Genomic DNA, 25593 nt, shown 5'->3' with positions numbered 1-25593 from the left:
GTCCTCTCTGTGTTGTGCAGCCCACCCTCCCCTTGCTCCCTCCCCCCCATGCATGCTAATCTTAATACCCCCCTTCTTCTTCCCCCCCCTTATCCCTCCCTGCCCACCCATCCTCCCCAGTTCCTTTCCCTTTGGTACCTGTTAGTCCATTTTTGGGTTCTGTAATTCTGCTGCTGTTTTGTTCCTTCAGTTTTTCCTTTGTTCCTATACTCCTCAGATGAGTGAAATCATTTGGTATTTCTCTTTCTCCGCTTGGCTTATTTCACTGAGCATAATACTCTCCAGCTCCATCCATGTTGCTGCAAATGGTTGGATTTTTCCACTTCTTATGGCTGAGTAGTATTCCATTGTGTATATGTACCACATCTTCTTTATCCATTCATCTACCGATGGACATTTAGGTTGCTTCCAATTCTTGGCTATTGTAAATAGTGCTGCGATAAACATAGGAGTGCATCTGTCTTTCTCAAACTTGATTGCTGCGTTCTTAGGGTAAATTCCTAGGAGTGGAATTCCTGGGTCAAATGGTAGGTCTGTTTTGAGCATTTTGATGCACCTCCATACTGCTTTCCACAATGGTTGAACTAATTTACATTCCCACCAGTAGTGTAGGAGGGTTCCCCTTTCTCCACAGCCTCGCCAACATTTGTTGTTGTTTGTCTTTTGGATGGCAGCTATCCTTACTGGTGTGAGGTGATACCTCATTGTAGTTTTAATTTGCATTTCTCTGATAATTAGCGATGTGGAGCATCTTTTCATGTGTCTCTTGGCCATCTGTATTTCTTTTCTGGAGAACTGTCTGTTCAGTTCCTCTGCCCATTTTTTAATTGGGTTATTTGTTTTTTGTTTGTTGAGGCGTGTGAGCTCTTTATATATTCTGGACGTCAAGCCTTTATCGGATCTGTCATTTTCAAATATATTCTCCCATACTGTAGGGTTCCTTTTTGTTCTATTGATGGTGTCTTTCGCTGTACAGAAGCTTTTCAGCTTAATGTAGTCCCACTTGCTCATTTTTGCTGTTGTTTTCCTTGCCCGGGGAGATATGTTCAAGAAGAGATCACTCATGTTTATGTCTAAGAGGTTTTTGCCTATGTTTTTTTCCAAGAGTTTAATGGTTTCATGACTTACATTCAGGTCTTTGATCCATTTTGAGTTTACCTTTGTATATGGGGTCAGACAATGGTCCAGTTTCATTCTCCTACATGTAGCTGTCCAGTTTTGCCAGCACCATCTGTTGAAGAGACTGTCATTTTGCCATTGTATGTCCATGGCTCCTTTATCAAATATTAATTGACCATATATGTTTGGGTTAATTTCTGGGGTCTCTAATCTGTTCCACTGGTCTGTGGCTCTGTTCTTGTGCCAGTACCAAATTGTCTTGATTACTATGGCTTTGTAGTAGAGCTTGAAGTTGGGGAGTGAGATCCCCCCTACTTTATTCTTCTTTTTCAGGGTTGCTTTGGCTATTCGGGGTCTTTGGTGTTTCCATATGAATTTTTGAATTATTTGTTCCAATTCATTGAAGAATGTTGCTGGTAATTTGAGAGGGATTGCATCAAATCTGTATATTGCTTTGGGCAGGATGGCCATTTTGACGATATTAATTCTTCCTAGCCATGAGCATGGGATGAGTTTCCATTTATTAGTGTCCCCTTTAATTTCTCTTAAGAGTGACTTGTAGTTTTCAGAGTATAAGTCTTTCACTTCTTTGGTTAGGTTTATTCCTAGGTATTTTATTCTTTTTGATGCAATGGTGAATGGAATTGTTTTCCTGATTTCTCTTTCTATTGATTCGTTGTTAGTGTATAGGAAAGCTACAGATTTCTGTGTGTTAATTTTGTATCCTGCAACTTTGCTGTATTCCGATATTAGTTCTAGTAGTTTTGGAGTGGAGTCTTTAGGGTTTTTTATGTACAGTATCATATCATCTGCAAATAGTGACAGTTTAGCTTCTTCTTTACCAATCTGGATTCCTTGTATTTCTTTGTTTTGTCTGATTGCCGTGGCTAGGACCTCCAGTACTATGTTAAATAACAGTGGGGAGAGTGGGCATCCCTGTCTGGTTCCCGATCTCAGAGGAAATGCTTTCAGCCTCTCGCTGTTCAGTATAATGCTGGCTCTGGGTTTATCATATATGGCCTTTATTATGTTGAGGTACTTGCCGTCTATTCCCATTTTGCTGAGAGTTTTTATCATGAATGGATGTTGAATTTTGTCAAATGCTTTTTCAGCATCTGTGGAGATGATCATGTGGTTTTTGTCTTTCTTTTTGTTGATGTGGTGGATGATGTTGATGGATTTTCGAATGTTGTACCATCCTTGCATCCCTGGGATGAACCCCACTTGGTCATGGTGTATGATCCTTTTGATATACTGTTGAATTCTGTTTGCTAATATTTTATTGAGTATTTTTGCATCTACATTCATCAGGGATATTGGTCTGTAATTTTCTTTTTTGGTGGGGTCTTTTCCTGGTTTTGGTATTAGGGTGATGTTGGCTTCATAGAATGAGTTTGGGGGTATTCCCTCGTCTTCTATTTTGTGGAACACTTTAAGGAGAATGGGTATTATGTCTTCTCTGTGAGTCTGATAAAATTCCGAGGTAAATCCGTCCGGCCCCGGGGTTTTGTTCTTGGGTAGTTTTTTGATTACTGTTTCAATTTCTTTGCTTGTAATTGGTTTGTTTAACTTTTGTGTTTCTTCCTTGGTCAGTCTTGGGAGGTTGTATTTTTCTAGGAAGTTGTCCATTTCTTCTAGGTTTTCCAGCTTGTTGGCATATAGGTTTTCATAGTAGTCTTTAATAATTCTTTGTATTTCTGTGGAGTCTGTCGTGATTTTTCCATTCTCATTTCTGATTATGTTGATTTGTGTTGACTCTCTTTTTCTCTTAATAAGTTGGGCTAGAGGCTTATCTATTTTGTTTATTTTCTCAAAGAACCAGCTCTTGGTTTCGTTGATTTTTGCTATTGTTTTATTCTTCTCAATTTTGTTTATTTCTTCTCTGATCTTTATTATGTCCCTCCTTCTGCTGACTTTAGGCCTCATTTGTTCTTCTTTTTCCAGTTTTAATAATTGTGATGTTAGACTATTCATTTGGGATTGTTCTTCCTTCTTCAAGTGTGCCTGGATTGCTATATACTTTCCTCTTAAGACTGCTTTCGCTGCATCCCACAGAAGTTGGGGCTTAGTGTTGTTGTTGTCATTTGTTTCTATATATTCCTTGATCTCTATTTTGATTTGTTCATTGATCCATTGATTATTTAGTAGCATGTTGTTCAGCCTCCATGTGTTTGTGAGCCTTTTTGTTTTCTTTGTAGAATTTATTTCTACTTTCATACCTTTGTGGTCTGAAAAATGGGTTGGTAGAATTTCAATATTTTGGAATTTACTGAGGCTCTTTTTGTGAGCTAGTATGTGGTCTATTCTGGAGAATGTTCCATGTGCACTTGAGAAGAATGTATATCCTGTTGCTTTTGGATGTAGAGTTCTATAGATGTCTATTAGGTCCATCTGTTCTAGTGTGTTGTTCAGTGCCTGTGTGTCTTTACTTATTTTCTGCCCAGTGGATCTATCCTTTAGGGTGAGTGGTGTGTTGAAGTCTCCTACAATGAATGCATTGCAGTCTATTTCCCTCTTTAGTTCTGTTAGTATTTGCTTCACATATGCTGGTGCTCCTGTATTGGGTGCATATATATTTAGAATGGTTATATCCTCTTGTTGGACTGAGCCCTTTATCATTATGTAGTGTCCTTCTTTATCTCTTGTTACTTTCTTTGTTTTGAAGTCTATTTTGTCTGATATTAGTACTGCAACCCCTGCTTTCTTCTCACTGTTGTTTGCCTGAAATATGTTTTTCCATCCCTTGACTTTTAGTCTATGCTTATCTTTGGGTTTAAGGTGAGTTTCTTGTAAGCAGCATATAGAAGGGTCTTGCTTTTTTATCCATTCTATTACTCTGTGTCTTTTGATTGGTGCATTAAGTCCATTTACATTTAGGGTGACTATTGAGAGATATGTACTTATTGCCATTGCAGGCTTTAGATTCGTGGTTACCAAAGGTTCAAGGTTAGCTTCTTTAGTATCTTACTGCCTAACTTAGCTCGCTTATTGAGCTGTTATATACACTGTCTGGAGATTCTTTTCTTCTCTCCCTTCTTATTCCTCCTCCTCCATTCTTCATATGTTGTGTGTTTTGTTCTGTGCTCTTTTTAGGGGTGCTCCCATCTAGAGCAGTCCCTGTAGGATGCCCTGTAGAGGTGGTTTGTGGGAAGCAAATTCCCTCAGCTTTTGCTTGTCTGGGAATTGTTTAATCCCGCCATCATATTTAAATGATAGTCGTGCTGGATATAGTATCCTTGGTTCAAGGCCCTTCTGTTTCATTGCATTAAGTATATCATGCCATTCTCTTCTGGCCTGTAGGGTTTCTGTGGAGAAGTCTGATGTTAGCCTGATGGGTTTTCCTTTATAGGTGACCTTTTTCTCTCTAGCTGCCTTTAAAACTCTTTCCTTGTCCTTGATCCTTGCCATTTTAATTATTATGTGTCTTGGTGTTGTCCTCCTTGGATCCTTTCTGTTGGGGGTTCTGTGTAATTCCATGGTCTGTTCGATTATTTCCTCCCCCAGTTTGGGGAAGTTTTCAGCAATTATTTCTTCAAAGACACTTTCTATCCCTTTTCCTCTTTCTTCCTCTTCTGGTATCCCTGTAATACGAATGTTATTCCTTTTGTATTGGTCACATAGTTCTCTTAGTGTTGTTTCATTCCTGGAGATCCTTTTATCTCTCTCTATGTCAGCTTCTATACGTTCCTGTTCTCTGGCTCCTATTCCTTCAATGGCCTCTTGCATCTTATCCATTCTGCTTATAAATCCTTCCAGGGATTGTTTCACTTCTGTGATCTCTTTCCTGACATCTGTGATCTCCTTCCGGACTTCATCCCACTGCTCTTGCATTTTTCTCTGCATCTCATCCCACTGCTCTTGCATTTTTCTCTGCATCTCATCCCATTGCTCTTGCATTTTTCTCTGCATCTCTGTCAGCATGTTCATGATTTTTATTTTGAATTCTTTTTCAGGAGGACTAGTTAGGTCTGTCTCCTTCTCAGGTGTTGTCTCTGTGATCTTTGTCTGCCTGTAGTTTTGCCTTTTCATGGTGATAGAGATAGTTTGCAGAGCTGGTACAAGTGACCACTGGAAGAGCTTCCCTTCTTGTTGGTTTGTAGCCTTTTCCTGCGAGAATAGCGACCTCTAGTTGCTTGTGCTGGGCAGCTGTGCGCAGAGAGGGCTTCTGCTTCCTGCCCAGTTGCTTTGGGGTTTATCTCCGCTGTTGCTGTGGGCTTGGCCTGGCTGGGGCTGTTCCTCCAAAATGGTGGAGCCCCGTTGGAGGGGGAGCAGCCAGGAGGCTATTTATCTCCGTAAGGGGCCTCTGTGCTCCCTGCTGCCCAGGGGGTTAGAGTGCCCAGAGATCCCCAGATTCCCTGCCTCTGGTCTAAGTGACCTGTCCTGCCCCTTTAAGACTTCCAAAATGCACTCTCCAAACAAAAACAACAACAGCAACAATGAGAGAGGGAACAGAAAGAAAGAAAAAAAAAAAAAGGAAAAAAGAAGCGATTTTTTTTTTTTTTTTTTTTGTCCTCATGTGCCGGTCCCAGGCACCCGCTCACTGGTCCTGCTGCCCTGTCACCCTAGCACCAAGGTCCCTGTCCTTTCAAGGCTTCCAAAAAGCACCCACCCTCCGGTCCCGCAGGGAAGGAACGCTCGATATTCTTTGTCCTCAGGCACTGGTCCCAGGCACCAGCTCACCAGTCCCGCCGCCCTGCCTCCCTAGCACCGGGGTCCCTGTCCCTTCAAGGCTTCCAAAAAGCACTCGCCAAAAGGAGAGAAAAAAACGGGAAAAACGCGCGATTTCTTCCGTCCTCAGGTGCCGTTCTCAGGCACCCACCCACCGGTCCCACAGGGAAAAACGCGGGATATTCTTTGTCCTCAGGTGCCGGTCCCAGGCACCCGCTCACCAGTCCCGCCGCCGTGCCTCCCTCGCACCGGGGTCCCTGTCCCTTTTAGGCTTCCAAAAAGCACTTGCAGAAAAGAGAAAAAAAAAAGGGGAAAAACGCGCGATTTCCTCTGTCCTCAAGTGCTGGTCTCAGGCACCCGCCCACCGGTCCCGCAGGGAAAAACGTGGGATATTCTTTGTCCTCAGGCGCCGGTCCCAGGCACCCGCTCACCAGTCCCTCCACCCTGCCTCCCTAGCACTGGGGTCCCCGTCCCTTCAAGGCTTCCAAAAAGCGCTCGCCAAAAAGAGAAAAAAAAAAAAAGGGGAAAAACGCGCGACCTCCTCCGTCCTCAGGCACCGGTCTTAGGCACCGGTCTCAGGCACCCGCCCACCGGTCCCCCTTCGCAAGGCGCTGGGTTCTTGCAGGTGTGGATGTGGTCTGGATGTTGTCCTGTGTCCTGTGGTCTCTATTTTAGGAAGATTTTTCTTTGTTATATTTTCATAGCTCTATGTGTTTTTGGGAGGAGATTTCCACTGCTCTACTCACGCCGCCATCCTGGCTCCGCCCCCACTTTTAGCTTTTTAAGAAACTACAAACTGCCACTATGCTTGATGTTCTCACCAGCAGCGCAGGAGTCCTTGTTTTTTTCAGATCTTTGCCAATACTTGGTATGGTCAGTCTTTTTCATTTTGGGTGTTCTCATAATATGTAGCTGGTATGTAGCGGATATTGTAAATTTTACTTTCTGATATTTTTGTATTCCTGTAAATCTTCTTAAGCTTTGTCTTGGGATGCACTTAGGATACTTGGTAACAAATCCTTTTGGTTGTGTTTGTGACGTAGTGTATTCTGTTAAGTGGGTATGGAGCAGTCAGTGCTCAGTCTAGAGCTTAGTTGTTTCCCATTACTTAGGCAAAACCTCTCTGGGTGCTCTATCCAGTATACTCTCAGTTACGTGTTTGTCTAGTGTGGCTGTTTGGGAGCACATCCATTCATGGCCCTGTGTTAGTAGGGGCATTGTTCCTCTGATACTTTCCCACCGATTGCTGCGTTGGCTTCCAGTAGTTTCCTCCCTCCCATTTCCTGGTTGGGGCTGTGCTCAGGGATCACCCTCTTCAGTCTCTAGTTGCTTTAGTTTCTCTCACTGGTCTTTTAGTTTTGTCTCCTCAACTCTGGGAGCCTGCCAGACTCTACCCCAGTTTCTCTTCCTCATATCATTGTCTGGAAACTTTCTAAAGGCGGTAAACAGGACCAGTGTTAGGGTTCCACCTTGTTTGTTTCCTGTCTCTTAGGAATCACTGTTCATTGCCTGATGTCCATTCATCCAGTGTTGAGAAAATTGTTTCATGTGTTTTTTGTTTTTTTAAATTATTTATTCATATTTACTTGGTTGGTTGATTGAGACAGAATGGTAGGTCTGGTCTCTAATACTTCATTTGTCTGAAAGCAGAAATCCTAGTTCTTTAAAAAAAATTTTTTTTGAAATCGAGGTGTAAAATATAATGGAATGTATAGAGTGTTCAGATCAATAAATTTTCACAGATAGTACATTTCTATTACTACCACTCCACTCAAGATAGAGAAACTTTCTAATACCCAAGTAGATTCTCTTGTGTCAGTTCCTGGCATTACCATTTTCTTCCTACCCAGTTAATCGCTACTCTAATGTCTGCTAGTTTTTCCAGTCTTTAACTTCATCTAAATGGACTGTGTACAGTATTTACCCTTTTTTTGTCTGAGTTATTTTGCTTAGTGTCATGTCTGTGGGATCCATCTATGTTATTGCTTATCAGGTTTTTTTTTTCTGGCCTAGTAGTATTTATTCTCCTATTGATGGACATTTAAGTGGTCTCAGTTTTTGACTCCTATGAAAAAAAGTGCTGTAAACATTCTTGTACAAGTCTTTTGGTGTACTTAAGCTCTCATTAGGTTTACCTAGGAGTGGAATTAATTGTTCATAGTGTGGGTATAAATTCACTTCAGTAGATAATGCCAAAAAGTTTTCCAAAGTGCTTAAATGAATTTTCATTTCCTCTTGATGTATAGGAGTTCCAGTAAGTCTGTGTTCTTGGTAAGACTTGGTATTTCAGTTTTTTAAATTTTAGCTATTATGGTACCTAAGTTTTCTTTTAGTAGGCCAATTCATAGTAATTAGGTTGAATAGTAGGAGGGCAAGGGTGACCAACCATCCTGGTTTGCCTGGGACTGAGGGGTTCTCTGAACTTTAGGACTTTCAGTTTTAAAACCAGGACAGTCCCAGTCACCCTAAAGTCTCTCAGCTGATTTAATCAGCCAGATACAGAGGTAAAAGCAGGAAATTAACACTGTCAAGCCAAAGCCCAAGTACAGATAAGGACCTGGGCCAGTCTTACCCAGTCTTCTGTTCTTAACTAAGAAAGCACAGGGACCCACCCACCCCACACCCTTTTTTCCTTCAGGTCTCAGTCTAAACTGTGTTTCTTTAGAGAAGTGCTGGCACCTTAGGCTACATCAGGGTTCTCTTGTACATAATTTTTTGGCGGGTCCTATACCTTACATAATTTTATAATACCACACTTGAACCATGTGTATATCCTTATCTGTAATCCTGGAACAACTGTAATCTTTATCAGGGTAGGACTTTTGTAAGTTTTACTCACTGATAACACAGAACACATTGGTAGTAGGCATATCAACATATTTCCTTTTTTTGCCAGGAGTTAGGTGGGGTTCTGGGGGAAATAGGTGAGACATATGGCAGGGGAGATGGTTAGGAGATTTTCAGCCATGACAGTTTAGTTTTGATCTAAATGGTGGTTAAAAGCTGTTGAGGGCATTTTTTTTATAAAAGCAGGGGAGAAATGTGAGGTGTGTTGAAGGAAGATTCTGGCTGTTGTGTTGTAAGTGAATTGGAGAGGAAGATGGTGCGTGGTCTTGGAAAATCTGGTTACTTCTAATTCTTTTATTTTGTTTCTTGATTTTTAAAATTGATAGCAAGTGGGAAAATGCATGGTGTCATGTTAAGGCCGTATAAAATTCCAGATGGACTTTGAATATATTACAAGATTGGGTAGACTTTGCCAGATGCAGTGTTCTTTGAATAAATAAATGTAAAGCAGAAATAGCTTAAACTTCCGATGGGATCCTAACTTGCTGTAGAACAACTTATGAGTCATTGTATCTTGCAATGTGAAGATAAAATTTTCTGGATGGGTTTCTTAGACCCAATAATATAAAAACTCACTTCAGCCAGTTTTTGTTTTTCTTTTCAGATTAGACTTTCTGTTAATGTTTCTTTTGTATATGTCAGTCCTTCCTGAATACCTTCAGGGGGTCTGTGAGGAGAAAACGATTTTTGTGATAATCCTGAACTGTCATTTAATTGTTTCATGGATTCTCTCATGAGTATATGGCAGAGTTTTTCCAGAGGCTGTATGGCACCTGTATGACACATGATTGCTCTCGTGATAATGTACTGTGTGCTTGTGATTTCTTGTGTTTAAAATATTGCCATTTTAATTTCTAATACAGTATTGGTAGGTATAGCTCATATAAAGAAAAGCTCAAAAAAAGTCCTGGATAAGATTTGATTATAAAGGTGTCCTGAGACTAAAAAGCTTGAGAACAGCTGGCATAGGTGTTCTGCCAGAAAAAATGTTTTAAAATTAGTGTTTAACAATAATGATTCTTAATTGAGGCTCGGCTGTTGTGGTTCTACCTCAGAGTTTCTGAGTAAGGATCTCTATAGGTCTAGATATGTATTTTTGTTTGTTTGCAAAAAGTGAAAACAAATTTAATTTGTTTTAATATTACTATGATTTGCCTTCTTAATTAGGCACGATTGTTTCAGGACATAGGAACTGTTTTCCAAATGTCAAAGAAAATCATATTAAAATTCATTTAAAAATAGTATTTTTTTTTATATAGTGCTGTGTTAGGCACTGTTCTAAGCAACTTATATGCAATACTTAGTGCTCACTAAGGAATTATTTACATACTTTACAGATGAAGGTCACACACTAGGAACAGGCAGTACTAGACTTTGAATTCAGGTGTGACTTTGAAGCCTAGTCTCCCATCCACCCTGTGTTCCATCTTGAAAGAATTGTAGAAAGCACTGGAATGAAATGTGAACAGTCAGTATCTTTTTGATGGTTACTGTGGACAGTGTTTTATTTCATAACTTTGTGAGTCTGTCCTTGCAGTCAGTGACTTGAGTTACCTGATAATTCTTGGCTGGTCTACTTGAACATTTTTTGAGATTCTGCCTCTTTTACCCCCTGAGTAAAAACAGCATGGATACAAAGATAAATAAATGACCTGGTACTGTTCTCAAGGGACTCAGTGAATCAGATGACTGAGTGCAAGACACACTGTGGCAAGTCCCCTCAGGTTGGCAGTTGGTGGTCGGTGAAAGTGTCATGGGTCAGGTGCCAAGAGCTCAGAACCTTCCTCCAACTTTACATTTTTAAATTCCTTTTTACTTCTGTTAACTTCATCCACTTCATATTCTCCCTGTTTATCTCATTTCGTATAGAAGCATTCAGCTCATGGTTATTTCTTGTTTTTCATCTCCCAGGGTGGGCTACTGTTCTGTTTTGTTCGCCTGCTTTTCAAATCTTTAGAACAATTAATTTGGTCTTTATATTTATAAATATGTATATTTGATATATTCAGAAATTGATAAATCTTACACAGAATGCCAGTTGAAATTCATACTTTGGCAAAGATGGTAGAAAGAAATGCAGAGAAGACGATCAGCTGTGGTGGTTTTCCCAGTAGGGAAAAAAACAGAATTTAACATGAATTAAAGTTTAGTTACAGGCGAAAGAAGTGTTTTCCTTTTACTGGTTCCTATTCACTTTCTGTCCTGAAGTATTTTTAGGAGGCAGAAAAGAGGGAATAATGTAGTGCTAATTGTGAATCTATCACCCAGCTTTGTCTTCTCTTAATATTTTGACGTATTTGCTTCAGATTCTTAGAGTGCCGTGTGTTTCCCTCCCTAACTCCATGCTCTTCTTAGTTTCCCCATAGGTGAATTTCTGTGTTAACTTTGGTGGGTTTTTTTATCATTCATGTTTTTATACTTTTGTTGTATATGTGTATATTTATATAGAGTGCTGATTTTGCACTTAAAAAAATAAGTGTTACTGTACTCTGTGTCCTACATACTTGTTTTGTGCTCATGCCAAGTGTGATATTTTCATGGTGTTGCTTGGACTCAGTCATTTTTAGCTACTGATTAGAATTCCATTACATGACTATTACTGAAATTGATGCATTTTTTTCAATGTTTGCATTTAATTTGCCCTTTCCTCCTCCAGGTTTAGTGTTTTTCTTTTTGATGTAATTCACATACTGTGTGATTCACCCATTTAAAAGAAAAGCGTACAGTCATTTTTATTATATTCACAGATTTGTGCAACCATAACCATTATTTAATTCCAGGGCTTTCGTATCTCCGAAAAGAAATTCCCCTACCAATTTGTAGTCACTTCCCTGTTTCCCCTTCCACCCATCCTTTGGCAACCCCTAATCTACTTCCTGTCTCTGTGGATTTGCCTATTCTGGACTTTTCATCTAAATGGAGTCATTTGTGGCACTTTGTGTCTTTTTCATTTTCATAATGTTTCATTTGGTATAATGTCTCAAGTTTCATCCATGTTGTAGCATGAATTACCTCATTCTTTTTATGGCTGAATAATAATTTGTTTATTCATGTATCAGTTGATAGACATTGGGTTTCCATTTTGGTTCTTAGGAATAATATTGCTATAAACATTCATGTACAAGGTTTTATGTTGACATTTTCAGTTTTCTTGGATATATACCTAGGAATGGAACTGCTTGATCATATGGTAACTGTGTAGCAATTTGAGGAACTGCCAAGCAGTTTTACAGTGCAGTTGCACCATTTTACATTCCCACCAAAAATGTACAGACGTTCCAGTTACTCCTTATTTTTGTCAATGTGTTATCTTTCTTTTTGATTATGGTTATTTTAGTGGGTGTGAAATATTTCACTGTAGTTTTGATTTGCATTTCCCTAGTGTCTAATGATGTCGAATGTCTTTACATGTATGTACTGGCCATTTGTGCATCTTCGTAGAAATATGTCTGTTCAGTTCCTTTGCCCATTATTTAATTGTGTTGCCTTTTTATTGTTGTAAGAGTTCATTTATTTTGGGTACTAGACCCTCATATAAGACACATGATTTGTAAGTATTTTCTCCCATTCTGTGGGTTGTCTCTTTGCTGTCTTGATAGTGTCCTTTTAAGCATAAACATCTTAACATTAATTCCAAGTTACTTGCTTTTTCTTTAGTTGCTTATGCTTTAGGGTGCTATAGTGAAGAAACTATTGCCTAGTCTCAGGTCATGAAGATTTATGCCTATGTTTTATTCTAAGGGCTTTAGCTCTTACATTTAGATCTTTGTTTCATTTCAAATTAATTTTTGTGTATGGTGTGAGGGTCCAACTTCGTTCTTTGCATGTGAATATCCAGTGGTTTTCAGCACCATTTATAGAAAAGACTGTTCATTCTTCCAGTGAACTGTCTTGGCATCCTTGTCCAAAATCAATTAACCATGAAGGTATGGATGTATTTCTGGACTCTGAGTTACGTCCATTGATCTGTATGTCTGTCTTGGAGCCAATACCACAGAGCCTTGGTTGTTGTGGGTTTGAAGTAAATAAACTTTGAAATTGTATTAATCCTCTTAAATTTGTTCTTTTTCAAAATTCTTTTGCTTATTCTGGGTCTCTTATCCATATGAATTTTAGGATTAGCTTATCAGTTTCTGTGGAAAAGTTAGTTGGAATTGTAGTAGAGGTTGCATTGAATCCATAGATTAATTTAGGGAGTATTGTCGTCTTAACAATATTAAGCCTTCCAAGCTGAACATAGTCTTTCCATTTGTTTAGGTCTTAATTTCTTTGATGATACCTTGTAGTTTTTAGTACCCAAGTTTTGTCTTTTGTAGAGTATATTCCTAAGTATTTTTTCCTTTTGATGCTATTGTAAATGAAGTTGTTTTCTTAATTTCAGGTTTGGATTGTTCATTGCTAGTGATGGAAATACTGATTTTTGCTTATTGATCCTTTGTTTCTAGACTGTCAGACTTTCTCTTCATTCAGCTAGTTCCCTGAAATCTCAGTTGTCATAAAAATCTGTCTAATTTTATTCAACTTGCTTATTCCTGTTTTAATGATTACCAGGCAGGCTTGAGCACCAATCCTGAGCTATTTTCAGTCCAATAAATATGCCTTCAAACATTTGGGTAGTTGTTAAATGCATCTGTAGGCAAATTTGTAACCACCTGTTTTTCTTTCTTTCTTGCCTTCTTTCTTTTCTTTCTTCCTTTTTTTTTCTCTGTTTCTTCTTTCTTTCATTGAAGTATCATTGATAGGCAGTCTTATGTTGGTTGCAAATGTACAACACAGCTGAAACCACCTGCTTTTCTATACAGTCTATACCTGCTAGCATCTTATCACTGGGCTGATATTTCATTAAAATAGAGACATAAGGAAACTTAAGGATAACTTCTGGAGAACTTTCCACCTGTCCCCTTCCCCTTCCATCCCTCCCAATGAACATGTAGGAATAATTCTAGGCTGTTCCAAAAAATACCCAGTTTCAAGTCAAGGGCCTAGAGTCAGTAATGGTTATGCCTCTCTGTGTTCTGTCCGTCCTTATTCAGGTACCAAAATTAATCAGTTACCTACTCTGATCTTGTGCGTATCACATGTGCAGTCTCTAAAGCTTTGTCTGAGTATGGTTGTAACTTGCTGCTGAGATTGACTTCCCGTGTCCCACAGCTTGATATTCTGGCACTCCAGACTGCTCAGCTAGTTTCTGCTCTGACCCTTGTTTCTTGGACATTGTTTGTGCTAGCCTCATCCCATCCCTTTTAGCCTGCATGTGTAATTAGCCTTGCTGAGCTTTTTGGCCATGACTTCTTTCCTATCCTGCAGCCTAAACCTTTGAAATTTGTGGGAGCTTTGCTGGGTCACACACTGCTAAAACAGAAGATATATACAATTCTTCGTACAGTTTCTTTCTGTACTCTTTCTCCCCTCCATGCTGCCAGAGCCTTACTGCTAATAAACTGTGTACTGAAAGTTTTTCAGCTTTCAGTAAATGATTTGGTATCAGTCTCTTCTATCACTCCATATAGTATGGTTCTTCTGCTTTCATGACTTTTAGAAGGTAGCAAATCTGATGTTCCATCAAGCTTGGTAAAGTGGTTTTAAAATGTTATAAATATATTTTTGATGTACATTATTTTTGATGAGAGTTATATTTGATCTTTTAAAATATTCTTTGTCTAAATGCCAGTTTTGCCATTGTGGTTGTTTGTTTTTACAGTGTTAGTGGCATTGGAGTCATTCCTCTTCAGAATCCAATGCAAAGTTACAGAGATATGTAAATGAATACAGTAAAATTTAAAAAATGGGTTTCAGATGCTGTTGCATTTTCTGCCTTTCTTTAGGTAGAGTGTGAGAGATTTAGTCCTTTCACCCTGTGCCGAGAGGTTGTGTAAGAAAATACAATTTGCTGCTGTTGCCATTATTTGTAGAGCTGTTGCTGTTTCATTAGAATTCACCTAGCTGTGGTTTACAGAACAATTCATCAAATCTTAATTAGGCAGAAAGTGTAATTTTGTATGTGACGTTTGCTGGTGCTAATAGTGCCAAAGCAGCAATAACTTCATTGGTCTTTACTGGTGAAGTGTTATTAGGCTTGCAAGTAAATGGCTCTTTTAGTGCTGTGTTTCTCTTTCAGTAGTTCATTAAAAAGAACATTAAAAGAATTTTAAGTCACCTAATTCTTTTTCTGAACTAAATCAGTGTTTTCAGGTTAATTTTAATTCAGAGTTAAAAATATTTGAAAGTAGAAAAGATCTGATTTAACTTTGCCTCTTCTTTATTCTCACACAGTTCAAAAGAACTGCCCCAAACTAAGGGATTTTATGTGATAAAAACTCTTTTGTGGTCCTGGGTCCATCGATAAAAACTTGTAAGAGTTGTGAGGAATGGAAATGTGTTGGGGTGTGTGTCTGTGTGTGGCACCAACCAGTGTTCCAGAAGCAAAGCCTCCGAGGCCTATCCTTGGGCTTTACCCCAGCAGAAGGCCAACCACACCCCCTTCTCACCTTACGGTAGTCTTACCCTTCATATTCTCAGTGTTCCTGCTATTTCCATAGGCACACATGGTCTGGGCCAGGTAAGGCTGCAGAGGATCGTATCTATTTTTAAAATTTTTGTATTGAAAATTATTTGGAATGATATCTGCAAATGACATTTGGTCATTTAAAAAAATACTAAATACAGTGTTTAAAAAAATCTCATGGAATACAGTTAATGATTGTGTAACATCTTACTATGTTCATGGACAGTGACAACACTGGGTGAGGGTGAGGACTTGATAATATGGGTGAATGTTGAACCACTGTGTTGTGTATTGGAGAACAACATAAGGTTGTATATCAGTGATACTTAAAAAAAATGTCATGTAAAACTTTGTCACGTTTCTCTTCCAACCTTGTTTTCCAAAGGCAAACACTTTGAACTGTTTCTTCTTAGTAAATTGTTTCTTCTTAGTAACTTTTGCTCACTGCCTGTCTCCAGCATCTTGAGCAGTGCCTGTTTTGGTACCTAATACTTGTTGATTGAATAAATGAAAGGTTTTCATTACTCTTTTTTTAGACTTCATAAACAGTTCTTGCTATACAATTCTAGGTTGAATCTCATTTTTTTTGGATGGCATTGCTCTGCCATCTTAGCATATAGTGTTGCTGTTCATAATTATTCCATTCTGAATCTAGTTTCTTTGCATATGAACTGTGTTTCCTTTCTTTAACCTTTTTTGATCTATCATGTTAGCGTTTAAAAAAAAATTTAAGTATGCCATGAATTCAGTTTGGACACTCAGCCTGCTCAATAAGGGGAAATTTTCTTCAGTCATTTTTTTGATAGGTCTTCTCTCATCTCTCCCCTGCAAAAGAGGTGAAGCAATCTGTTTTCTTCATTGTGTACAGGATATTACTGGGATGTTGGACTTAGTGAAAGTCCTTTAATTTTTTTTATCTTTTGGTTTTCAGTTGCTAATCTCTTTGTCTTAGTGTTCCGATTTTGTAGAGATTAGCATTACTTTCTAATCCTATTAATTTTTGTGTTTGTGTTATCAAACTTGAAAATGTGTTGTCTTTTTTGTTTTTCATTTATTGTTTTTTAAATGATGTCATAGATAGACTTTAACCCCTTTCTTCCTGCTTTTTCGCTCTTGCCCCATTCCTCTTTCTCGCATTACTTGGTATCTTTGAGGGCAAAGTACATGCAGGCTTTGTGACTGCCTACTGCATCGCATCCCTCTGTACACATGTAGATAGTCACCTTCTTTTCTTGGTTAAGTGTATATACATATACTTGTTTCCTTTTACACATCTGCTTTCTGTCTTATAGAGGTTTTTTTGGTTGAAAATCTGTCTTCTGTTGATGCTTCACTTTCATTGTCATTGAAATGTTAATACATTTAAATTGCCGTTTTTGTGTGGTTTTATGGGGAAGCGGGGATACTGTATATAAATATTCCATCTGCCATTTTAATTTAATTTTTATTGAAGTGAGGCTGACAAACAATATTATATTAAGTTTCAAGTATACAACATAATGGCTGAACATTTATACCTGCCACTTTAAAATTGGAATTCTTCCTCTTCCTTTGAAGCCCTGGTAACTTAATTTTATGGCTGCAATTCAAATGACTAATATAGTATGTAAATTTAAAATCAATTAGTTTGAAGAAGATACTGAATAAAAGGTTGGCTTGATCTGTTGTAATATCTGGATAGATGATATGCTTTGTAATAATGCATTGTTTGAATTTTATTTGTGTAGAAGAAATTGAGGAAGAATCTGAAACAACAGTTGAGGCCGACTTGACTGATAAACAGAAACATCAGTTGAAACATAGGGAACTCTTCTTGTCACGCCAGTACGAATCCCTGCCTGCAACACATATCAGGTAAGAGCTTCATGGAAGTTCATCTGAAGACCTTGGTAATATTGTGACAATTAAAAAAAAAACACAAGGAAACTTACTATGAAGCATTTTCCAAACTCCTCACAATCTTGCTCAAATTAGTTTACTAAAGGCTTCATAATGGAATCTTGCTGTAAGATAAATTCTAGCCAAAATAAGCAGGCGACGAGAGGCAACAAAGGGCCAGGCAGTTTATTTGACTGCAATTCCCAGGTGATGCTCTCTGGTCTGGGTATTACAGGCCGGGAACGGGGAAGTCACACCTGGTCAGGGAGGTGGGGGCTTATAAGGGATTAGGAGGGGGAGGAGTGGGCAAGCTATCCTAGGGGGTGTGGAGAGGTATGATTGGCTAAAGGTGACATAATAGACAACTAGAAACTTTTTTTCCTTCCAAGAGGGAGGAGGCTGACATCTGGGTTTCAGTTGGCGCATAAGAAGGATGGAATTCAGCAAGAGCTGTCCACTTTCCATATAAAGCACAGACCTTGGGGTCTCGTCTGTTCTCCTTTTATGGTATCTCTCTGTTCTGTTTGCATGTTCTTGTTTTTCCTTCCTCCAGCCTAACACTTACCTTAGGAATTTATAGTGTGTATTAGTATATTAAAGCCCTGCGCATGTTCTGTAGTAAAGTAAACATGTTAGGCTTATTTAATCCAGACCTTTTCAATTTGGGCATCTCATTAGCATCCTGCAGAACAGTGACTGGCACATGCTATTTTGGGAAATGCTGGTCTTCTCCAGATTCCTAGAACATTACAGAGTTATTGGAATCCAAGATCTAGAACTCAAGATATGGTTCCCAGTCAGATGACTCGACTTGTACAATATATGGCTTTTTACTTTCTTTTGAGGACCTCTGGGATTAAACCTTTATATTCCTTATTACTTACTTGCATCTGCTCAGTGCATTAATAGGATACAAAAGTGAAAAAAAAACATCTCAGGCCGGTTTGTAGTTTCAGGGGTTGTGGAGGATTGGTGGTCGTCCTTTATGATCTGGTTGTACTGGTAAAATGTAAGCAAAAATACAGTTAAGCTATTTCTTAGTGCAGTCTATGAAAGGTGTATCTTTGAGGTATAGCAAGATGTCTGAACTCAGAATACAGGCAGTTACTGACTATAAGTCCGGGGAGAGGAAATCCCAGGGCAATATACCTCTAAAAACTGAAATCAGTCAAAGGGAGAAATAAAGTTTAAAACCCATTTATTGCTCACGAACTGCAGTCCCAGGCCATCTTTCTCTGCTCTGGAGGAAGCCAGCCAGCCAGCAAGCAAGCCAGCCCCCTCCCTTTAACCTCCCAGGTTCAGAAATGCTCTCGGTTGCCCAGGTAATTACCCACTGATATGGAGATGAACTCTCTACTCCTGAGGATATGCAAATGCACTAAAGGCAGGCAAGAGGATATTCTGGAAATGTTCCAGTTCCAGGTGACCCACAGGCCACCCCTCCAGAAATCTCACCTTACAATCTACTGTTCCCCTTCTTCTGACCAATCTAACAGCATACAATAGCAGTAGTAATAAAATCTTGATAATCTTCAAGCCAGAGGATTCAGCCTATGCAGATTAAGTAAATATACTTTACAGTACAATCTCTAACTAAGCACAAAATATGTTTCTACACTTGTTAACTCATTCCTAACAACCATGCCAGATTACTCACAAAACTTTTACCAAACACTAGACAAAGTCAAGCCTCTCTTTAAGCATTTTTTTCTTGACTACAGCAATGCAATCATGATAAATCTCAAGCCATAGGATTCAGCTAGGTTCAAAGTCCCATGCGGATTAAGTCCAAAGCTTGTCCGTTCCAGCCTTACATGGCAGCTGCAGCCAGGGGGGTGCAACCAGGACACAAAGACTTGTAGAAGCAAGTAACTGTGTTTGTGGGGAGGCTACTTTGCTGTTATTCCAGGCATACACAGGAGGCCAGCTTCCAGGCCTTTTCTCCAAGGTGCCAGAAGAGCCAGCCATTGCCGGTCCATGTGTCAAAATGTCCAGGGCCATGTCCATTTTATTCCTAATTGCTGCACCCATTCTCTCAACGCATGCCCAATAAAGTGAGTGCCTTGATTGCTCTCAGTCACTGGTGACCGGCCATAGGCTGCAAAGAGATGCTCTAGGCCCCTTTTGGTGGTTTGCTGATTTGCACAACGTGTAGGGTACTCCTTCTGGGATTGGCTGACTTCTTCTAAGGTCAATGGCAAGCCCCACTGATGGGCTACAGCCACATTGTCTTTTGCCCTGTGTGCACCAAACACTGATGTAGCCATTGAGCCATATCAGATGCAGCCTTTCCTTTTATCCAGCACACCTGGCCAATGCGTCTGCTTCATTATTCCCTGGGGATGCCAGAGGCAAATGGCCAGTCACATGATATATGGTAGATGTTTGTGCCACATCACTCCATGGACTTTCAGTCCAGTCTCTCACCCACCCTGCAGTGGGCTAGGTGGTTATTACCTTCATTGGAGCTTTTCCAGCAATGGGCTCTGTAGTCAGCAAGGTGTGGTATACAGCAGCCTGTTGCTTCTCTATTAAGATGTACCAGACCTCTGCTCTTTCCATAGTTGTGACCAGGCTCCAGCCAGCAGCAGTGGCAGAAGCAGTAGCCTTAGGCTCAGGCCATAGGCCAGGGTTGGCGCGGCCAGCAGCGGTGGTGGCGCCCAACTGTACACAAATGTCCCTTGGCATGAGCATCACTTCTCCCTGTCATTTCTTGGGGCAGCTCTCCCAAAGGTCGCACCTATTATAACAGATTTCAGGTTCAGAGGAACTCTGCCGACTGTGCCAGGTGTAAGTCCAGGGAGAGGAAATCCCAGGGCAAAATACCTCTGAAAACCAAAATCAGTCAAAGGGTGAAATAAAGTTTAAAACCAGTTTACTGCTCACAAACTGCAGTCCCAGGCTGCCTTTCTCCTCTGCTCTGGAAAAAGCCAGCCAGCAAGCAAGCCAGCCCTCTCCCCTTAACCTCTCAGGTTCAGACACACCCTCGGTTGCCCAGGTATTTACCCATTGATATGAAGATGAACTCTCCACCTCTGAGGGTATGCAAACGCACTAAAGGCAGGTGAGATATTCTGAATGTTCCAATTTTACCCACACTGACCCTCAAAGATAGATAAGCTTCTGCAGGAGTTGGCATTTACTCAGCCTTTGAGGAACTATGGGGTACATGGGAGGGAACTCATGAGCACCGGGGTGTGCAGGGTTGTGGTTGCGAGGGAATGCGGTGTTCTAGTCCCCTCAGGGTAAAGAAATTCCTTTAACTTGTTCACAGTGCTACTTCTTTTATTTCCCTCTCTACTAGTCATGATTGTCCCATAAACTCTTATATGGAAATTACATGTATTAATTTTTTCAAAAGTTGGTGCCTCCTCTTTAGCCCCCAGTGTCAGTGTTGGATCCAAGTCTCTTTTTGGGCTCATACAGGTTTGGAGACTTTCTAAAGCTCTGATTTGCCCCTTGTATTTCTTTTTTATTTTTTTATTTTTATTATTTTTTATTATTATTATTTTAATTTTGGTATCATTAATCTACAATTACAGAAAGAACATTATGTTTACTGGGTTCCCCCCTTCACCAAGTCCCCCCCACATACCCCTTCACAGTCACTGTCCATCTGCATAGTAAGATGCTGTAAAATCACTACTTGTCTTCTCTGTGTTGCGCAGCCCTCCCTGTGCCCCCCACGCACTATACATGCTAATTCTAATGCCCCCTTTCTTTTACCCGCCCTTATCCCTCCCTTCCCACCCATCGTCCCCAGTCCCTTTCCCTTTGGTAACTATTAGTCCATTCTTGGGTTCTGTGATTTTGCTTGGCCCTTGTATTTCATACCAACACGCCCACACATGCCCACATGCCCTAACTCCTGGGACCTTTGTGCATCCTTTTCTTTTCAGAAGTGGACACAGATCTTCAAAGACAGGAAATACATGACAAAGATACTGAGATTCCCTTTTCTCCAGATCTGTTTAACTTGAATCCTCCTCAATCGTTAACATCATATCATAGCTTTATTTAGGTTTTTTAGGGGACACCGTGTTTAGATTGGCTAGGGTTAATATATTTTGTGTCACTTAGATCCTTCACTGGAAAAGAAAAACAGGCCAGGTAATGTAGGAACAGTCGTTTTACCATTTTACCTACCCATGGAGCATTTCAAGAAGTAGGAAAGTAAGTTAATTTTTGCTTAGAGATGGAGCATGAGAACATATTTTGTAATTTTACTGAAGATATATGTAACTAATAAATGTGGAGGAGCCATATGCATTTGTTATTTAATTGGAAGAAGCTATAAAGATTCATTTTAAGCTCAAGAAGTACGTGGCCAGTCATAAGAATCTTACTAGAACAAGAATCTGACAAATGGTTTTTAGAAAGTATCCATAACACCCAAGTATATTTTTAATTTACCCTCCTGATAGCTTGGAATCTGTTTAGAAGCAATGTTGGTTTTCTTTGACAGAGTACTTGGGATGGAAGAATGAGGAATACGTTTTTCATTTTTGTTTAAGGGCTGAGAATATATTGCAATATAATATAAGACACCTGTGTTGAACATAGAAATCACATAGAATACATGATTATTCAGTCACGGTTGAATACATTTTTTGGGTGTGTTCTAGATCGGGAGCTTATTAAGTGCTTGATGAGTATGACAAGGTCCCCAGCTCATAAACTCAAGGAGTTTGCTGGGTGGCAATTCTTTTGAGTTATGAAGAGTAGTTACAGACATTTAAGGCTTTTTTTTTTGGTTTTTTGTTTTCCAAGTTGAGAAGAAATAGTGCAGAGCCACATTTTCTCATCTGTGGCTCTCATTTTCAAACAGCTAATGTGTGGTTAGTGGCAGTCTCTGGCCAAAGCACAGAGCCATGCTAAATAACCAGCCCTTATGCTGATGAGCAAGTACACGTTGGAGTGATCTTGACATTTTGCTAATGTTGAAGTCATGCCGTATCTATTTCTGCTCTAACAGGAGAAAATTACTGAAGCCCCATTGTTCTTTGCAAGCAAAAAAGGGTAATTTTTGAACACTGGCTTTTTATTCTCAGGGACATTATCAAGTGCCCACAATTTCCTTGGTTCTGTATAGAATACAGGAGAAAACCTGACTGAGGCAATACTGAGGTCCTTTTTTGTACTTGTGAGCTATAATACTCACTGGTTGCTGTAAACTTCTTAGAGTGGCAGGGAAGCAATTCTTTGTTCCTTCAGAATCCATCGGAAGAGAGAGTGAACCAGGACTGGAACAGTAAAGTTAGTGATTCATCTCTTATTTGTGAGATAGATAGGACTTGAACAATGAGAATGCCTTTGGGACATTTTTTTGTTGGGGAAGGGAGAGGCAGCATGCTTCATGCACAGTGCCTTAGATCATTAATAATCGATTATATAGTCTGCATACATATAAAGCACTATAAAATTTGTTCTGACAGTTGCTGGACCTGTTACATGTATATATACTACTATTTTCAGTCATATATAGCTCATGTTTGTTGAACTTGGTTTTTAAAAATTCTAACATTTATTGATCCTCCATGATAGGTGCTATTCCAGTTGGTTTACATGTATTTTATTTAATCCTCACAGTGACTTTATAAAGCAGGTCCTGTTACTATCCCCAACTTACCCATGAGGAGACTGAAGCACAAAAAGGTTAAGTAACTTACCAGTCTCACAGCTTTTAAATGGCAGATTCAGAAATTAAAATTGGACTGCCTGGCTGCTGCTATATACAGTATTATAATGTATAAATGATTTTAAGTATTAAAAGGTGTCAGATAGGAAAGAAACTATTCAGTAACTTGTTGAATAGGTAGGCTTTTTGGTTTTCCATTTTTTCACATAGTTTTTCTATTTAGATGCTCTAGTCAAATGGCAGAACTAAATTAAAATAGTAGTTTAAGCATGTAAACTACTATTACACCAAAAGAGTGATGTTACGATGCTAGATATATAGTAGCAACTGGGAACTGCCTACTTGATTGGGTACCTAAATTTTGTATGTGTCTTATGTATGGTCCTGTGTCAGTTTTTCCACATCTTAAGCACACAAAGCTTGGCTGTTTAAAAACTGCTAATTACAGCATTGTATGTGTAGTGATTAATGCCTCTTTGCAGCCTCTGGTGTAGCTAGTCAGTCTGTGTTAAATGAGCCAGTCCTTCCCTGCTTGCCAACCTTGGGATCTGATCACCGTCTTTGGAGTTATGTTTCATTGTGTCTGAAAAGCATTTCCTTGGGTACCTATTGATTGTTGGCCTCAAGTTGTCAGTAAGGACTTTAGATCTGGTGATTTTTTTCTCCAAGTCTATCTTGTTATGAGGGGTGAGTGGAGATAGTGATAGAGAAACCGTTGTATCCACGTTGTTAGTCTCGGCGCTTGTTCAGAGAATCACTATAGTGAGGAATCTTGTCTGCCTCACTGCTGAACCATGACTGTGCTTCCCCGCACCCCCCACAGGACTATGCTTTTTACAAAGTCCACAGATAAGCTATTCCAGTACCTAAATTTGATGTCAGGAATAGGGTAGGTCTTAAAGACATAGGTACACATAATGTTCAAGCAGTTTCTTAATGGCAAGGTGCTTCAGAGAAAGCCTTTACAGTATTTTCCTTTCAAATAATTTTTAGGGTAAGATTCCAGAAAACAAACATCACCACCACCACTACCTATAGAAGACTGACTACAACCACAATTTGTAGTGAACTTTTCCTTAAGCAATGCCATACTGCTTCTTCTGTATGGTTTCCTCACCTCCAAATGGGGAACTTTCTTAATTCAGCTGAAAAGTACCTTGAGGAGCTGATAAGAATCTTGGGGCTTAGGTATGATTTGTGTAGATTATTCTGGTCAGACATCATCTTAAGAGTGTAATATTTTTGAAGGTAGGTATATTCTTTACTTCCTTTCCTGCGTACAGTGCACAATAGCCAGTCAAAATTTGAAGCTTGAATAGTTTGCATTTAGTTTTATTTTTGTTCTTTGAAGAAATAAAAGTCATCAACAAGTAATAGAATGATGTCTTCTCAATTTCTGCTGATCTTAAATTAAATTATAGGTGGTGTGCCTTTGTCTTATGATGAAAATTAAAGATTGAATATGTGGAATCACGAGTTGCTCAGGCCTCTGAGGGAGTCAGTGTCACGCTTTTACACTGAGGGCTGGGCAGAGGATAGGAAATCTTTTTATATGTATGCAGTATCACCAAACAAAATGAATTTATCAGCAGTATATAGCAACCATAAGAAAGGGAGAAAGAGAAAAGTTTCCAGCCAACAAGAGTTATATAGGTGATGGAATACCATAGTTCTTAATACCCAGGGTTGGTGAGGGTAGGGAAATTGATTAATAAGTTCTATATTCCCATTAGTATAATCAGAAAAACTTAATTGTAATATGTGCATGTCTTTCAGCCCAGCAGTTCTACTGTTTGGATGTTCAGAAGTTCTCATGCAAGTTTGTAAAGTGTATGTACTGATATGTTTATTGCAGAATTTTCTATTTAATTTTAGCTAATAAATTTTACTTGTGAATAAGTAAGATTATTTTCACTAATAAGCATGTGTCTGCATCACAGATATAAATAAAAACTTGTATTTGATAATCTCAATTGTTTTAATATCAGAAAATACAAATAACTTTCATTTTTATTTTCCATTTTTCCCTGTTTTCCAAATTTCCATTTTTTTCTGAAATGGAGACACAGTAGATAGATATTGGGGAAAAGTATTATTTTAAAATTTGCACATTTGGAGATTAAATTTGCATTCATTTTTATCCCATTACTTGCCTGACAACCTGGCCTTTTCTGAATAAGACAGAATAGATGGAAATATACTGAAAACTCTTATCTTCCCTTCCCCAGTGGTAGTAAAGCAGTAACATTAACTGCTAGTACCATTTGATAACTGACCTGTTTCTAATTTAGGGGTACATTTAAAAAATGTTTTTGTTGCAACATGCTGAATTAAAAAAAAAGGTCAGTTTCTATTTCCATGGTTATTAATATACCCATTTTGCTGTTCCCTCAACATGACTGTATATTGAAATAAGCTTTTGTTGTTTATTTTCTGATGAAAGAATCAACTTAGTGCTGAAATGTAGAAAATACAGAAAAAGTCTCTCACACACAAACACACCGTGTAATTTGTCTGCTCAGCATCACTGACATTTTGATGTATCATTAGTGCATTTTTCTTCCCTAATCTTAGTGTATTAATTGGATTTTGGCCTGCACCTCTGGAGGTCACTTGGAGAGGGTGCAGGAGCTGCAGGTCCTCGGCATGGCTTCTCCCTTTTAGGTAGAGCCTGTTCACCAGTGCCACAGCTGTTGTCTTTGCTTTTTCTAGGTTGGTTGGTTGGTTTTTAAATATGTGAGAAATAGTGGTTGGAAGTAAATGATGGAACAGTAGGAGGAACAGTTAAAGGCTGGAAAAATTCCATTTTTGATAAGTTAAGAAACATACCTGATAGATTTGATAGATATGAAGGAGCAGAATGAAACTAGACTAAGAATATGTTGCTCAGAAAGGGTTCTCATTCAAAAACTAATCCAATTGTCACTGTCTAGACAAG

General features: G+C 39.1%; 1 protein-coding gene across 9 annotated transcripts in view; it reads left to right on the top strand.

The window, feature by feature from the left end:
- Nucleotides 1-25593, top strand: part of MTA3 (metastasis associated 1 family member 3) — a 161357-nt gene that overhangs the window by 41392 nt on the left and 94372 nt on the right. For all 9 annotated transcript variants that reach the window (XR_012121614.1, XR_012121616.1, XR_012121615.1 and 6 more), the window contains one exon: nucleotides 16867-16993. Coding sequence is in view for 6 of the 9 variants with exons in the window: in XM_036990816.2 (XP_036846711.1) it covers nucleotides 16867-16993 (127 nt within the window). In the remaining 3 variants the exon portion in view is untranslated. The remainder of the gene's footprint in view (nucleotides 1-16866; nucleotides 16994-25593) is intronic.

Source organism: Manis javanica, chromosome 1, assembly GCF_040802235.1.
Source record: "Manis javanica isolate MJ-LG chromosome 1, MJ_LKY, whole genome shotgun sequence".
NCBI classification, from domain to species: Eukaryota; Metazoa; Chordata; class Mammalia; order Pholidota; family Manidae; genus Manis; species Manis javanica.
This window is presented reverse-complemented; position numbering and strand designations above follow the sequence as displayed.